At 36.6% G+C, this 18,632-nt stretch overlaps 1 protein-coding gene across 1 annotated transcript in view; it reads left to right on the top strand.

The window, feature by feature from the left end:
• STK3 (serine/threonine kinase 3) overlaps positions 1 to 18,632 on the top strand; it is a 126,361-nt gene that overhangs the window by 14,561 nt on the left and 93,168 nt on the right. The window contains exons 5-6 of the mRNA XM_034422509.3: positions 1,323 to 1,487; positions 2,132 to 2,299. Coding sequence (XP_034278400.1) covers positions 1,323 to 1,487; positions 2,132 to 2,299 — 333 coding nt within the window. The remainder of the gene's footprint in view (positions 1 to 1,322; positions 1,488 to 2,131; positions 2,300 to 18,632) is intronic.

The following is an 18,632-nucleotide window of genomic DNA, read 5'->3' as shown; positions in this document are numbered from 1 at the left end:
ATATTATTTTTACCTTCCTGAATTTACTTTTGAAGTACTTTATTTATTGCCAGAGCAAATTATTCTTCAAATTTGTTATACATCCTGAAGGAACAAAACATGAAACACTTAAACCACTTAAACCATGAATCTTGAAATCAGAGATGGCTGGTTTAGAAATAACCTCTGTGGAAAATGATTTATTTCTATTGTAGGGGCATCCAAGGATTTTGGATGGTATTGGCAAATTATATTTATGAATATTATTTCATTTCCTTTGATATAATTTTAATTGAGTTCACCACAAAAATAAAAAAGCACATATATACCACAAATGTACAATATAGAGGGATATAGTAAAGCCCAAATGAAATTTAAAGCAGAAATAGAATAAACATTTAGAAAGAATAAACATGTGGTATGAAATAATTTTAGAAAATTTTGAGTGATCTTAATCTTAAGAAAAATAATTGGATAGCTGTGTATCTATGAAATGGGGCTCTACGAAGGGTCTTGCAATCAAATCTATCATATTGAAATGTATGTTTCCTGTGTTGGTGTAGCTCCGTGATGGCGAACCTATAACATGTGTGCCGGAAGTGGCATGCAGAGCCATCTCTCAGGGCACGCGAGCCATTGCCTGTTGCTTTTCCGGGTTCCGGTGCGCTGGCCAGCTGGTCTTCACGAGTGCAGGAGCACCGGAAACCGGAAAAGTGCATGCACGCGCCGGGAAGATGATCTTCTGGTTTCTGGTGCACACATGCGCACTGGCCAGCTGCTCTTTGTGCACACATGTGCGCCAGAAACTGGAAGACCAGCTGGTGCGCATGCGTACCAGACGGCTGCTTTTCTGGTTTCTGGCACACGTGCATGCGCCCCCCCACCCTTTAAACACTCTGTACCAAAAAGGTTTGCCAATACTGATGTAACTCTATATCCCAAAGTTATAGTATCTGAAGAGCTTTCACCCTAAACTTACTAAATTTCATTTAGAATATACAGAAAATTGAGTGCAATTCAAAATCCAGTCATAAATTCTTACAATCTCTTAGGCATTTCTTCTTAGGGCTTTGTTTGAGTTTTAATCTGCAGTGTTTGTTGTTAATACCTCTTTCTCCTTCCTGAATTTGTTGATGATTCACAATTTTATGTAGACTCAAAGAATCCAGATGGCATGAATGGGTCCTTGATAAAGCCTTGATTATTACAATTTTGTACAGTATTTGTAGGCCACATGAGTAATTTTGTGTTGTAGTTTGATTCACTGTGTGTGTGCACAGTGGATGTGCAATCACTTGGAATGTGAGTATACCAAAGAGAGATGTTGGTACTTTTTTTTACAGCTTACAGAAGATGAAATTGCAACCATTCTTAAATCTACCCTTAAAGGACTTGAATATTTGCACTTCATGAGAAAAATACATAGAGATATAAAAGCTGGAAACATTCTCTTGAATACTGAAGGGCATGCCAAGTTAGCTGATTTTGGAGTGGCTGGACAGTTAACTGTAAGTGTATAAAATAAAAGTATATTTAATATGTTAGTACACTCAACAAATAAATATTGTATTTGCTATTTCTCAGCAATAAGATAACAGAGGCTTTTGAAAGATAACATGTCTTTAAATACTGAGGTTGTGTAAGACTATTTTTCCAATTAAAATCAGTTTGAGCCATGATGGCACAGTGGTTAGAATGTAGCACTGCAAGCTAATTCTGCCCACAGCCAAAAGTTCAATCCTGACCAACTCAAGGTTGACTCAGCCTTCCATCCTTCAAAGATCAGTAAAAAAAGGATCCAGATTGTTGGGAGCAATATGTTGACATTGTAAACTGCTCAGAGAATGCTGTAAAGCATTATGGAGTGGTATGTAAATCTAAGTGCTATTACTATTGCTAATGATTATAATGTAAACAGTTTAGTTCAGGACTCTATTGAACAAATTGATTTCAACATTTGAGTGATAAACTAGTAAAGAAAAACCTTTGACTGATGGTTGTTGCTGATAAGTGTAAGTTCAGTAGTTTGGGGATGCTTCATGATTACAGAGTGGCTGATGTGATTGTCTTTTCATGCATATGAGCATGTTGAGCTATCATCAGCCCAAAAATGCTGCACATTTTGTGTTAAGTTAAAAAAATTGTTTTACAGGATACAATGGCAAAACGCAATACCGTCATAGGTACTCCATTTTGGATGGCTCCAGAAGTAATACAAGAAATTGGTTATAATTGTGTGGCAGACATCTGGTCCCTTGGTATTACTTCAATAGAAATGGCTGAAGGAAAGCCACCATATGCTGATATTCATCCAATGAGGGTAAGAAACAGAAATTGTGAGTTTTTATATAATAGCTTTGTAAGCTGTTTTCATTAAAAAGTAGAAGCAATACTTGGCTAAGCTGCGTTTTGTGCAATTATTACAGTGACAGAGGGTGTTAAAGTATTTTATGCTATGCTTATGATATTTAAATAGAATGTTTTCAAACAGGGTTTAGGAAAAATAATTGCTGCTTTAAATTGTGTAATACATTTTAAGTGTGAAACTATTATTCAAAATGCCATTGATCATTTTGATTCCTTTTTGACATTTGCTTATGTGTTAGCTAATTTTGGCATTTAGGTAGTTGTCACTCTGGTACAAGAACAGCTAGCATTCATAAGGGATAGTAATTTTACCCATTTAGCAGTTTTTAAATATCATAGCTGATAAATAATTGTGTTTTTTTAAAAAGGTTAGGAATGGAGGTGCCATTTTATGTGATAGTGGCAAGTTCTTTTTTCTTGAACTGATAGGCAATATTATTTGATTAATAATTGGAAAGGAAACTAATTGTCAGTAGTCTCAGATAGTAAACTGCAGCTACTTTCTCAAGCCAGAGCACATCCTTTAGATCGGGGTGAAATGCTCCCGGTTCGGACCGGATTGCCCGATCTGGTAGCGATGGCGGGTGGTTCGGAGAACCGGTAGCAAATATCCCTCCCCCCCATGCCCAGCTGAGCCGCACGATTATCAGAGGCTTTTTTTTTTTACTTTTAAAAGCATTTTTTTCTACAACCTCTTCAGCTGAAGAGGTTGTTTTAAAAAAATGCTTTTAAAAGGCTCTAACGATCCCAGCTGAGCCATGCGATTATCAGAAGCTTTTTTTTAACTTTTAAAAGCATTTTTTCTACAACTTATTTGGCCGAAGAGGTTGTAAAAAAAAAAAAGCTTTTAGTTTAGTTGAGTTTAGTTTATTTATACTTATATGCCGCCCTTCTCCCGAAGGACTCGGGGTGGCTCACAAAGATAAAACAATAAAACAGTAAAATTATGATTAAAATACTCAATTAAAATCCCCAAAGGATTAAAGTTAAAACTCCCATCAGATCAGCAAATTTGTTGGAAAAGCCATGCCTTCAGGTCACCGCGGAAAGAGCGGAGGTCGGGGGCCATCCGGAGCCCAGTGGGTAAACCATTCCACAGAGTCGGAAAGCAAAAAAAAGAGCCTCTGATGATCAGGCAACTCAGCTGGGATCGTCAGAGCGTTTTAAAAGCATTTTCTTTACAACTTCTTTAGCCGAAGAGGTTGTAGAAAAAATGCTTTTAAAAGTAAAAAAAAAAAAAGTTGGCTATGCCCACCCAGTCACATTACCCTCCCCACAGAACCGGTAGTAACAAATTTTACATTTCACCATTGCTTTAGAAACATTGCATGTTTCACTCAAGGATGTTGAAACAGTGGATAACAGAGCATAGTGAGAAAGAGAGAGAAGAACTTTATATATTTTTTAATTCTAAACCCAAGACTTCCGATTTTTCTGTCGGGCCATTATTTCCTCCAAAATCATTTGTGTAAGTCTCATCACATTTTAAAGGTACTTCCTGAGGGAGCATGATTTCCTTTCTGGTATACGGGGAAAAACCCTTCAGAATTAAACACCTACTGTTTAGCATTGGAAAAAAGTTTTAAATCTATGCTTGGGCTGTTAAATATATTATTTTTAACGTTTAGTTTCTGTTCTTGTGTCCTTCTAGTAAGGAAAATGCTCTATTGCAATAGTAGGAACAGACTGTATTGTATGAATCCAGCAGCTGTGGTTTGTAAATCATAGTTTATTGCTTAGTGCAATGTCTAAACTCAGCTAGTGGACCAATAGGAACCAACAATTCATAATAAGACATATTAGAAACAATAACGCTGGACATTGTCTGTAATGGTTGAACAATACTTCCATTTAATAAAAACATTTTATATAGTATAACAATTGTAATTGTAGTTGCTTCTATATTTATCTTTTTACTGTTTGTAAGCTGTGCAGAGTCGCCTTGTTTGTGAGAGGGGTGGCTTATAAATTAAATAAAATATTTTCTTGAGAATATCTGGAATAATTTTAACATAATTGCTTATAATTTTAACATAATTGCTTGTAATTTTAACATAGTTGCTTATAAAAGGCACTAAATGAAAATAATTATATTAAAAGTATTTATTTTAGTACGAAATAGCTACTTTTAACTAAAGCGTCAATTTTTCACATGGAGAGATTGTGAAGCTTTTTAATCCTTGTAATCAAATGTATTAAAGGAGAAAACCATTTTTTTTAAAAAAAACAATTCTGTTTTACACAAAACACATGTTCTTGTTAATAATTTGTGTTCTGGTCTTTAAGGGCTTGTATGCAGTTAATATTCTTTTGTATATTTGATATCCCATAGTTCTTCTTAATTTTTATTAGTGAGTTGTTACAGTGGTTAAGAAGAAATACACAGATTTCAGTTGTGATAGTTTTCCCAGTGTTATATGATCCAACTTCATAAGATTCCTGGACATATGTAGATGCTTTTCTATTTTGTTTTAGTTAAGACATTCAATTGATACAGGCAAGCATGAAAGCTTGGGCAAACTTTCATTGCTTTTTCTGGATCTTGCTTAGATTCTGTGGTATTTATGTAAAACACTGTTTTGTTACTTGGGAATGCATGCTGAAGTTATTCTGTATGCTATTTTGCTGTAGGCTGGTTGGCGCTGCCACAAAGGTAATGCTTTGTCAGTAGGCCATTTCCTTGTCAATTGCATTTACAGTCTAATAGAGATATTACATGACTTTTTAAACAAGTGTTTTGGCAGGGGCGGAAATAGCAGATTCCATGCAAACAAGCATAGCTTCCTCTTTCTAACCACACACTAGCTACTCAAGGAGTTGTGCTAAAATTTGTGCAAAGGTAAGGAAAGAATTTTGGATTGAGAGGCACTATTAAAAGAACTGTAGGGCTACGCTTATGGGAATATATATCAGTTCTTTATATAAAATGAACACATTCTCATGGCTGGAAAGGAGGTGACAATCAGAGTGCTGTAAACTGGTTGTAAAGCTTCTTCATATTTCTGCAAATGTTTAATTTGTAATAGATTTTAAAGATTAATTTACATTTATATTCTACTTTTCCTTCTATAGCTCAAAGTAGGTATGCATAGTAAGCTATCCCTTTTATTTTTCCCTTTGTGGTTAGACTTCTACAAATGTTATTAGTATGTAAAGCGTTGATTGATCCAAAGTCACCTTGTGAACTACTGTGGCTGAGGGTAGCTCACAAACCTGGATTCTCTTCATGCTACTCCAAAACCTTAAACCACTGCACTCTGCTAGTTTGTTGGAGATAATAATAATAATAATAATAATAATAATAATAATAATAATAATAATTATTATTATTATTATTATTATTATTATTATTTTATTTCTATACCGCCCTTCTCCCGAAGGACTCAGGGCGGTGTACAGCTTATTTAAGAACACAAGACAAAACAACGATTAAAAATTTAAAATCATTAAATAGATTTGGCTCAATTTAAAACCCCAGAAATTTAAAATACCCCAATTTAAAATTATTATGTTGATAGCCCGGCCTGGCAGAACAACAGGTCTTCAGTGCGCAGTGAAACACCCGGAGGTTGGAGATCTTACGTATTTCCGGGGGCAGTTCATTCCGGGGGCTGGGGCTCCCACAGAGAAGGCCCTCCCCCTGGGTGTCGCCAGCCGACATAACTTGGCCGATGGCACCCTGAGGAGACCCTCTCTGTGGGAGCGGACTGGCCGGTGGGAGGCTATTGGTGGCAGAAGACGGTCTCGAAGGTACCTGGGTCCTATGCCATGGAGTGCTTTAAAGGTGGTAACCAACACCTTGAATTGCACCTGGAAGACCACTGGGAGCCAGTGCAGCTCGCGCAGGAGGGGTGTCACATGGGCACAACGAGTTGTGCCCATAACCACCCGCGCGGCCGCATTCTGGACCAGTTGGAGCCTCCGAGTGCTCTTCAAGGGAAGCCCCATGTAGAGAGCATTACAATAGCATTACAATACAATGGTGCCATGTTGTAAATTAAAACAAACTTCTAGACTCAGGCAGATGTAATGACAGCTGCTTAAATATGGAATATATTTAACATATTTAAATTAAGACTGGACTGGGTATTTGTGTTTTGAACAACATTTGCATGAATAATGAAAGCTGAAGTTCTTTCCACTTGCACTCTCTTTTCCCCAAGCATTTTTCTGCTTGAACAATGTTGCTTACCTTTGCATTTATATTGGGAGAAAAGTGTTTGAAGAGAAATATTATGGAGGTCTAAATTCGGACAGGGAATCGCCTATTTGACCATTTTTCTGACTGATAGACATCTGATATTAACCTTAATGCCTGCAAACATTTAACATTTCAGTCATCATGTTAATAGACAAATTTGATAGTAAAAACACATTCTACTTCAGAATGCTCTTAAGCATATGTATATGTGTGTGTGTGTTTGTATTTATGTGTGCGTATACACACAAAAACATTCCAAACATACAGTTCCCACATGGATACAGTGGGGCAAAAAAGTATTTAGTCAGCCACCAATTGTGCAAGTTCTCCCACTTAAAAAGATGAGAGAGGCCTGTAATTGTCATCATAGGTAGACCTCAACTATGAGAGAAAATGAGAAAACAAATCCAGACAATCACATTGTCTGATTTGGAAAGAATTTATTTGCAAATTATGGTGGAAAATAAGTATTTAGTCACCTACAAACAAGCAAGATTTCTGGCTCTCACAGACCTGTAACTTCTTCTTTAAGAGGCTCCTCTGTCCTCTACTCATTACCTGTATTAATGGCACCTGATACTTGTTACCTGATACTTGTTATCAGTATAAAAGATACCTGTCCACAACCTCAAACAGTCACACTCCAAACTCCACTATGGTGAAAACCAAAGAGCTGTCGAAGGACACCAGAAACAAAATTGTAGACCTGCACCAGGCTGGGAAGACTGAATCTGCAATAAGCAAGCAGCTTGGTGTGAAGAAATCAACTGTGGGAGCAATAATTAGAAAATGGAAGACATACAAGACCACTGATAATCTCCCTCGATCTGGGGCTCCACGCAAGATCTCTGATCACAAGAACGGTGAGCAAAAATCCCAGAACCACACTGGGGGACCTAGTGAATGACCTGCAGAGAGCTGGGACCAATGTAACAAAGGCTACCATCAGTAACACACTACACTGCCAGGGACTCAGATCCTGCAGTGCCAGACGTGTCCGCCTGCTTAAACCAATACATGTCCGGGCCAGTCTGAAGTTTGCTAGAGAGCATTTGGATGATCCAGAAGAGGATTGGGAGAATGTCATATGGTCAGATGAAGCCAAAGTAAAACTGTTTGGTAGAAACACAACTCGTCGTGTTCGGAGGAGAGAGAATGCTGAGTTGCATCCAAAGAACACCATACCTACTGTGAAGCATGTGGGTGGCAACATCATGCTTTGGGACTGTTTCTCTGCAAAGGGACCAGGACGACTGATCCGTGTACAGGAAAGAATGAATGGGGCCATGTATCGTGAGATTTTGAGTGCAAACCTCCTTCCATCAGCAAGGACATTGAAGATGAAACGTGGCTGGGTCTTTCAGCATGACAATGATCCCAAACACACCGCCCGGGCAACGAAGGAGTGGCTTCGTAAGAAGCATTTCAATGTCCTGGAGTGGCCTAGCCAGTCTCCAGATCTCAACCCTAGAAAACCTTTGGAGGGAGTTGAAAGTCCGTGTTGCCCAGCGACAGCCCCAAAACATCACTGCTCTAGAGGAGATCTGCATGGAGGAATGGGCCAACATACCAGCAACAGTGTGTGCCAACCTTGTGAAGACTTACAGAAAACGTTTGACCTCTGTCATTGCCAACAAAGGATATATAACAAAGTATTGAGATGAACTTTTGATATTGACCAAATACTTATTTTCCACCATGATTTGCAAATAAATTCTTTCCAAATCAGACAATGTGATTGTCTGGATTTGTTTTCTCATTTTGTCCCTCATAGTTGAGGTCTACCTATGATGTCAATTACAGGTCTCTCTCATCTTTTTAAGTGGGAGAACTTGCACAATTGGTGGCTAACTAAATATTTTTTTGCCCCACTGTAATTCTGGAAAACCCAAAATGGCAAAGTATACTTTAATGAATTAATTTCATATATGCATTGTGTCTGGATGTAAAACATTCATACATGTTCTATACCAAGAATTAAGGAATATAGAATCTGTATCAAAAATATAGATGGGAGGCCTCTGAAGCCCAGTTGGAACCTAACTCTGGGATAACTTTAATGTTCCTTCCTTTATCCTTTAAATTATACCCACATAAGCTTTCCAAAAAGGCTTCAACCCTGGTGGTGCTCCAAGAAAAGATTGCCAGCCTTTTGTATAAGCAAGCTAGCATTGCAAATTTGCCCCCTCCCCTAATTTATGCTTTTTTGTCTTGAGAGAGGCTTGTAATGCAATATCTTGAAAATATATCCAGCATTTGCCTTTTATTGTGTTCTGTGCTGAAATTGTTGGTAATGGACATGTGGACATCATATGTTCCACAGAATAACTGTAGGAAGCCAATTTGAAATGTTTCCATTTGCCTGAAGTCCAATCATGATATTTATTTTTCCATGGCACTTACCCAGATTATCCATACCTCCTGCTTAGCTTGTGTCACTGCCACCATGGACTAATCTGCTTGTGATCACTAGTTTCTTTCCAGTGTATCTTACAAGCAGCTGCCTTTCTCCAGAGTTCTTGATGTTCTTTATATTGCCTTATAGCTTTATCCTAGATCGGGGCTTTCCATTGGAAACTGGTATCCTAATAAAAAGCGCAGGAAAAACAATGTTATCTTTGAACACTTTTGGCTATAGTTTTCTACTCCCCCCTTTCTTTTTATGACTTGAGTAATATTCGGCAACTGGATATTCTTCCAAATTCCCAAGGTAATGCTATAGTAATATATAACATGATTGGTAATTAAAACATAAAGTATATTCTTACCTTTGTTCTGCAGAGACCACTGCACCTGAAATTGTAGTTTCCTATAAAGCTGCCACTGCAGATTGTTTACTCACATTATAACTCCTCCATTGATCCACCCCTGATTCCTCTAGGGAGGTTAATTGCCTTTGAAGAGGCTACTGCAAAGCATGCTTGGAGTTAATGTTTATTGAAAAATATATTCCACTTTTCAATCAGTTCAAAACATAGAGGAGCATGATCAACAATATAAATTGAAATTTTTATTGATCACCTTGTGAGGTCTAAATCACAAAATTCAATAAATATGGCAAGGTTTAACTTTGAGGAAACATTATTTTAAAAATATGTTAAGCTTATTCTGATTAGAACTGAGCAATAATCTTAGAAATTTTTTTAAAAGTGCAGTAGAACTTTAAAATGATTTATTAGTAATTGGGACCACCAATTTAACTTCATGCTTTGCTGCACTGTGCATTCCTTTAGTGCTTGCATCCAAAATGAAAATATTATAACATGTCTTTTTGTACAGATCTGTAGAAACTGCATCTAACATTTGTAGTGTACTTTCACCTAGAGTCCTTTCCTAGATTTAGACAGGAAGAATTTAAAAAAAAAAAAAAGAAGCATCCTTCACAGATGTCTTTGGAGCATGGGAACCTGACTCCAGTCAAATACACTGGAGAAACACTGAGTTTGGCAAATACCATACTTTGTTCTAATGAAAGAATAAAGACACTCCTGTCTTTTCATATGATGTTATATAGAAGCTTGAGTGGTGAGAAAGGCATTTTTTTTTCTTCTTCTTTGCTAAAGTTGTTGGTGTTTGAAACTGATTTTGCCCAGAGCACAATTGCTTTCCAGATTGGCTGGGGCTTTGTCTTTCTTATTCTTCCCTGTTGTAAATGGGGAAATGCATGCCAGTCTGAAAAGAAATATAATTGACTAGGCAGGAATTTTTTATTGAATTTACAAACCTGAGCTTTGGCCCAGGTTTCTGCAATTCTGGAAAACAGCCTTATTGTGGGACTTAAAATGTATATTGTTAACAAAATCTAGACAAAAATATTTGAAATCTTTTATGTAGTTGTGTGTATAACTAGGAAAACATAATTGGGAATGTGTAATAGAGTAGCAGAAGGAAAGAATATATGAAATCTGGACTACAACTCAAGTCTAATTGAAACCTAAATAGAAAACATTTATTTCAAACTTCTAAATGAGGATTTAATTAAAACAAAATTAGCTCATCTTTTTAGTTTTATCCTTGAATAGGAAATTTGAAACATACTTGACTTGATGGTTGGCTTTCTCTGACTTTGATTAATCACTTTCAAAGTAAGCAGAGGATCAGAACAATAATTTCATAATTACACGCCAGCGAGTTAACTTGAAACCCTAACTAAAATAACTGTAAAGGAAGTATAATGATGGTAAATTTCATGTAATGTTGTATATTTTTGTTACATATTTCAAATACTTACAAGTGCTAATCTGAAAAAAGAACAGTTCCATGGTTCTATTCATTTATTTTCAGGATGTTTAATAGGAAAATGTTTAAGCTGGGGCTATTAATTTCAAAGACACCCTAGGAATAGTTAAGAGCTTATTCATTCTCTGATGTCAATAGAAGTCTCCTTTTGTATTGTTGTATACTTTGGATTGAAACCTGACGTTTTTAAGCTTTGTTGAAGATATATTTGATGCAACAATCTTTGTGGTTAAATTGCTCAATAAATCTTGCTTAATATGAATTATTATTATGTGGTAATAAGCCAGCTTGCTTTTTCTAAAAGAAAAGTTAGAAATAAAAGTATGAAGTACATCAAATGGTTTAAGCTTGCTCTGCAACATGCATATTTAGGATGTGACGGACTAAAATCTCTAGATGGGACAAATTGCAAGGAAACATTATTTTGCAAAAGTTCAAAAATGAGCTGACCACAGGGAGGTAGTAAATAATTTGTACCTTGACTTCAATAAAGTATCCAACAAAATTTCCCCTGATATCCTAATAGAAATGGTGAGGAAAAAGTGAGTTGGACTGTGCTACCATTATATGGTTGAATAACAGTACTCAACACAAATCAGTAGCTGCATCTTAAACTGGATATAAATGTTGAGTCATAGCTTCAGGTCTTCTAGGATGTGTCCTGTCGCCTTATTTATGAATAAAGTGGATGAGATTAGAAAATACGAATATCAAATTTGCAGACAAGACCAGTTGTTTAGAATTGTTCCAGAAGATAGTTTCAGATGAATTTAATAGGAAATATGTTTTGGTTAGGTACAAGGGAAATTAATGGTAACAGCATTTCAACAGGAGTGGATTAAATCTCTTTTACAGGAGGTATTTTAACAGAAACTAGAAGGCCATCTGTTGGGATGTGGTAATCATGGATTGAACAAGATTATCTTAAAGGTCCCAATGAACAACTGTATTCCATAATTTTATCATTCTCTGAAGTTCCTGCTAATTATATATTTTTATTTATCAGATGTATTTTTCTGCCCATCTTTTGCAGTTCAGGCGACTACATATCTAATCCTAAATAATATATCTATATTGATGTAACACAGTATATGTTTCATATGGTCATTTCTAAGGCATGGTTTGGGCTACTGGAATTGTAGATCCTAAACTCATACTTGCTGCTGGTGATGGAGAAAACCTGCTTATGCTGGGGTTCTAAACCAAAGTGTGTGGTGTTTTATTTGTTCCTTGGAACTGAAATGCATTTTACTTGCCTTTTCTTTTGGCAGATAGAGCCTCTGTTTATTGTGTTATAAATTCAGTTCAGACAAAAATCATATTAACGCCATTGGTTGAAACATAATATTGTGTAATGGCATTAAATTATAGTAAAGATTAGGTTGGTTGATAACAAAAACCTAAGCAGAAAGCTAAGCTGAAAGTTCTTGGAGGACATGTCATCCAGGAGATCCCAGGACTCTGGAATTAGATTGGAAATAAAAAAAAAAACATAGTGCTAATCCTCTCCTATATTACTGCCAAGAAAATTTCTTGGATGTGTTCATATTTATCATAAACTTGACTTTAGTTTTTCATCTACAAGGTACATTCTATATGTTTGGGAGGTAACCCTTGTTTGTTTCTGTTTTCACTTCTGGACTGTGCTGTTTTTTTTCTTTTGGTTACCAATGCAAGCTTAAGAGGCCAAGGGAATAGTATTTTAGTTTGTTTGGGTGCTTTGGGGCCAGTTACTCCCCCTTGGCCCTAGGAAGAATTAAGTGGTAAACTACTTCTGAAAATGTTGCCAAGAAAAGTGCACGAAGTACATATAGTTGCCAGGAGTTGCCTGAATTGATGATGGCATAATATGTATGCATGTAAAGAATATGCAACAATTTTAATTGAATTATTATTATTCTTTAATTAATTCCAGATTTGCCAGGTATTTTCTGTAAATTCAGTTGAATATTAGATTATCTATTATGGCAGGAGTGGGCAAATGTGGCCCTTTTACAGCCTGTGGACTTCAATTCCCAAAATTCCTGAGACAGCTTGGCTGTCTCAGGAATTCTGGGAGTTGAAGTCCACAGGTTGTAAAAGGGCCACATTTGCCCATCCCTGCTGTATTATGGGCATGTGACAATGATTTCTATGATTATTGTCTATAAAAACAAATATTAGCAGTCTTTTACAGATTTACATTAAATATGAACATACACCAGTGTTTTTTTAAATATTTCTAACAGAAAACTGATTTGATAAAATCACAAGTAGAAATTTGGTCAGCAAACATCCATATTTGTAACATATTATGCTTTAAAATGCAGGGTTTTTTTGGGGGGGGGGGATTATTTTCAAAGTTTTAATCACAAAGTGGGATAAAACCTTACAGCCTGGACAATATTAAGCTTCTATCTTGCTCTTCTTTTTACAAGTCCAATGCAGTGATTGACTGCTGAAATAAAAACATTATTTAGACTAGAAGATAGTTTAAAATGTAAGGTTAAATTTAAATCTGGTAAAACCCTTATGCAATGCCTTTACTTTAGCTTAGTCAAAGAAGCATAATACCAATATATACTGTATTTTGGTGAATATGATGTATATTTATAACAGCCTTATTTATAAAGAATAGGTGCCAATCAATTTAAATTTGTTGCAGGTACAATTTGATGGTCTATGGATAACTTATAATTCCTTTCTTGTTATAAAATAGTCAATTTTTGTAGTAGTATCAGTTAAAGAGTTTATGGAAACTTAGTTTAAGATTGTTTAAAAAAGCACAAAATCTTTAACTTGAATTTGATGGCACCTGGTTTCATTTTTGTTCCCACAGCAACACCAATGGTACCAAAAGTTACCAATAGACCACCCTGATTTAAGAATTAAATCACTCTGGCCTTCTCTTTTTAGCCCTTTAGTTTGCTGACTAAATATTTAAACAGAGGTAAAACACATCTGTTATAGTTTGTGACATAGCTGTAGAGCAAAACTTCATGGTGCATAATTTGCAATTTTAAAACAAAAATTCTGGATTACTTTTAAATTTGTCTTTATGTTTGGGGCTCTGAATGAAAACAGAGTTAAACTATGATTTATGTTTTACAAAGCAATAATTAAGAATGTGTATTTTAAATAAAGAGTAGCTCCCTTCTTAAGAAACAGACCTAAAAAAGAATATATTTTTAGCTTGCATGGTCCATTTTTAACATTGCTTAAATCCAAGGTTGTTTCCAGATGTGAGTTAGTTTTCATTATTGAGATTCCCATGGGAAAGTAAGAGAGCCAATATAAATGTTACCTCCAGATTTTTACCCTTGTGTCTTTTTGACAGTGTCAGTAAGTTTACATTGACTATGAACATTCGTTAAAATGCATAAAGATACTGTATGTATGGACTTGTAAGCATCATACTCCTTTTCTTTTTTGTTTTCTTTTTCCTTTCTCTTTTCTCATGGTAAATTAGAAAAGGCAGGGCAAGGGAGGACTGTAGAACTTGGTAGGTTTTGCTGCCATTCCTAAAACCAGAAAGGTTTGAAGAATACATTTTTGCAATTATATACAAATGTATTGGAAAATGCAAGTGTCTTGAAAGTCACATGGATTCTTTCCATCCACATAAATGGAATAATTATTTTGGACCCTGGTGGCCAAAGGGAAATTGGATAGGGAATTATTTTTTTTAAAAAAGTAATAGCTATTCTTCTGTACTTAAAAAATAATCAGAATTGTCCCTTCAAAATAGCAGTCGTGGGTCATCTGATCTCTTGTGTAGCATGTATTATTTTTCCTTCTCCCTGTTCTCCTTTGGGAGGAATAGTTCTCTGCTAACATAATTTGCTATTTTCCTGAATCAGCCAAGTTTGCTACTCCCTTGCTCAGCCTAGAACGGATCTGCTCTAATTCCATCATGTGTAAAACACTTGCTTCTTTTGGCTGTGGACCATTTTTCTTCTCCAGTTTATCCCACTTATCTAGCACTTTCAGACAAACGTTTTGAGATAATACATGCCAATATTTTCAGTATTGAATTTAAATTCCCAATCTAGTTATTTATGTATATCAAAGGGTGCTTATCTTGTCCTTTACTTCAGGCCATAAACTTTCAGCCAGCTCTGACTTGAGCTGTGTGTCTTGTATGAAATGCTAAGGTAAAGACGGTCTCTGTTATATGGCCATTCAGAAATCATGGGTATCATTTTTTTCTGTTTAGACATTTATGTAAGGCTATATTGAAAGGAGACTTGTTTATGCTCATGTTGAGAAAACTTGCTAATTATCTGCCCTCTTAATTGAAAACGTTGCATTCTAGCATTGGGAACGGCCAAGCTGGCTTTGACAGATGGAAGGTAATCATTTAGAATGTTTCAAGGGCTCTTATTTACTCAGTATCACAATCTTTTCTTGATCCATTATCTGCTCCCTGGACACAATCCACAAAGTTTTGAAATTCAGGAAATAGCTGTAGTTAGAAAAGATAATTTCATGATTGCCTTTGATTGATTTAGAATCATCCACTTATTCTTAGAAAGTGAGTTTATATTACAAAATAGCTAATAAGAATAGAGTCATGTATTATGATAGAAAATGTATGTTGTAAGACAAATATGTATAAAACATCTCTAGGACTACACAATGTTTTAGATTCATTATAAATTCTTTAGAACAGAGGTGTCAAACTCAATTTCATTGAGGGCTGGATCAGGATTGTGTTTGACCTTGGGGGCCCGGGGTGGGCATGGCCAGCTCGACAGCACTCGTGTTGGAGGCGCTAGTATTGGCCCAAGTGGTCTGCCGGTGAAAATGGGCTCTCGAGCTCTATTTTCAGCTGCGACGTCCTCCTGCAACCCTCTGCCAGCAAAAACAGAGCTCCATTTTCACTGGCAGAGGCACTGCGGGCTGGTCATTTGCTGTTTCCAGGAGGCCCTCGCGGGCCAGATCTAAGCTCCCCATGGGCTGGATCTGCCCTGCAGGCCTTGAGTTTGACACCCCTGCTTTAGAATACGTGGGAATGAGAAGGCAAGAGATGTTTGTACTATTTAGAATGAACTATAGACACTGTACTATTTAATGAAAAGAAAGATAAACATTTATCTGGATATGTGGAATTTCTTGGGCAGGAAATATGAAATCCTTTCATGATATGAATATACCATATATTACAGGGAACTTTAAAAACATGTGAGCTTGCTTTTTGTATTCATTCTGGCTATGTTATGCTATTTTTCTGCTGCAAAGATGTAGGAGAAAAATATTATTAAAATTCTTAATCATGCAACTTCTGCAGATTTGTTTACTTCTTCTTTATACAAATAGAATGTATAACATTATAAGAGTTGTATGCACAACCTGTGAATGAGGCTACATATTATAACAGTAGCTCCATAATGTATTACCTCTGCTAAAGCAGAGTCCTGGCTTTGTTCCCAACTGGCACAAACAGAGGAGTTTTTAGACATGTGGAATTTTTGTAGCCCTCATCCAACTCCCTGAGAATGTAATGTTGGCAATATTAGAATACAATACATTTTCTCCCATTGATTTTGTGAAGCCTTGACAATTGAAATTTGTGATCCTCCCCCTCCCAAAAGCCATTGAATCGGTAATATTCTTCCAAAAGTCTGCATGTCTGTAGGCTCCCAGTTGTAAAAGAACAGGATTGATAATAAAGTCTGAAAAATATTCTTCTGATGAAAGGCCTTCATTTTAATCATCTTTTGCCAGAATAGGATAAATGCCATGCTCAGCATACTTCCTATAATAGAAGTCTTGAAGCCCGTCTATTTTAACTTAGTTTGAAAACTTACCTGAATTTCTGAGAGGAAACTTCAGAAATGTTAGTAAGGAACCGAAGTTCCATACATTTAAAATAAGTCCTAAACTATTGCATATCCTTCATCTCCTTGAATCTTAAGAATCTCCTTTCTAAAACCACAAAGGATGCTGCAAATTAGAACATGTTTTTGTAGAACTTTTTAAATATGTGATAAAACTTAACATAAATATGTGTATCCCAAACTAAACTTAACACTGTATGTTTTCTATGATATGCTTAATGCTCAGGTCTAGCCCAGTATTTTGTTTGGATGCCAAATACTGTCAAATGTTGTGGGCTCATGCCAATATGAGTAGGAATCTAGCACTGAAGTTTTAGACCACCGCAAATTGCAGATATAATTACTGATATCATATTGGTATGCATGACAGTGGCTTCTCTCCAAGAGCAGTGCTGGACCAGGTGATGCTGACTACTTCAGGAGCAGTCTACAGGAAGTTTGGGAGTATGTGTGCTTATGGTGTGGCCAGAAGGTTAGTTTTGGGAATATCCTGCAAAAACATTGAATACATTTATCATATATTTAAGCAAATAATCTAGTCATTTGTAATGCCTCATGGTTAGTCTTCCTTTTTTTTTTTTTGAAGAATATTTATATAAGAATCTGTAATTTTTACTGATACTGCATGCGCAGCTCTGTTTCAAATTTGCAAAAACAGAATTGGCATTCCTGGAGAAATACTGGACAAAAAAAGTTTTAAAATGGTGAACACGATAAAACAAGAAATGGTGAACAAGATAAAACAAAGTTTAATAAGGATAAACTTTCAAAACTAAGAACAAAGGCAGTTTGCAAAATAAATTGCCAGTGTGGGAACAGTTGCATTGGGCAAACAGGACATAAGGCACTGAGTGTTGAAATAAAGAACATGAAAAGAACATTAGGCTGAAAAACATAGGACACCATCTATAACCATGATGGCGAATCTAAGGCACGCGTGCCATAGGTGGCATGCGAAACCCTCTGTGAGCACGTGAGCCGTCGCCCATCTTAGCTCCACCACACATGCGTGCAAGCTTCCCGCCGGCCAGCTGATTTTCGGGGGTCTGCCCTGCAAGCAGGAGATGCGCGCATGTGCGTGGGAGGAGGGTACCTTTCTCCTCACTTTCTGCTACCCATGCCTTCCCAAGGTCTCCTTAGATTCCCCTCCCAGCACTGTTTTGGGAGACAAGGCTTTTTTCCCCTTGCAGCCATTTTGGGAGGCAAGGCTTTCCCCCCCTCCCAGCCCTGTTTTGGGAGGCGAGGCGTTTTTCCCCTCCCAGCCATTTTGGGAAGCAAGGCTTCCCCCCCCCAGCCCTGTTTTAGGAGGCAAGCCTTTTTTTTCCCCCAGCGCTGTTTTGGAATGTGAGGCCAAAAAAGGGGGGGATCGTACGTGCATGTGCAAGGGGCAGGGCGTGCAGGAGGGGAATTGCATTATGGGTGTGGGCACGCATGTGCAGCGATAGTGAGCCTGTGCATGCTTTTGGCACCCAAGGAAAAAAAGATTAGCCATCACTGATCTATAAGAACCAAATCACAAAATGACAACAGCATCCTGGCATGCCATAAATGATACAGAACTTATGTTCATATATGTCTCTGCTTTTTCTTATTTTTTTTAAGTAGGACAGAATTATTTTTTATTACAGGGCAGTTTTTCTTGCCATTTACTATCGTCTCCTAAAAAGCTATTTTTTCTATGAAGAATACATTTAGTAATATTTCTAGATTCTTAGCACAACTTTAATGTACAGTATCTGTTTTTATATTGGTTTAGGCGCCATCAATTTGGTATCAAATCTTAGTGACCACATAGATACCTTCTCCAGCATGATCTGTTCTCAGCCTGAAACTTCAAGTGTTCAAGTAGTTGCCATTGTAATTGAGTCCATCCACCATGCTTCTGTTTGTCCTCTTACTCTTTTTTCTTTCACCTTTACCAGCATTATAGATTTCTCAAAAGAGCTGGGTGTTTGACTATTTGAATTTATGAGTCATTTACATGTCAAATGAGAACTTTGGATTTGTAGAGGAAACAGCTATCCATA

The sequence above is a fragment of the Pantherophis guttatus genome, chromosome 3 (assembly GCF_059756535.1).
Source record: "Pantherophis guttatus breed Tessera chromosome 3, ASM5975653v1, whole genome shotgun sequence".
Taxonomy (NCBI): Eukaryota; Metazoa; Chordata; class Lepidosauria; order Squamata; family Colubridae; genus Pantherophis; species Pantherophis guttatus.
Note: the sequence above shows the minus strand (reverse complement) of the source record. Positions and strands in the feature narration are given on the sequence as shown.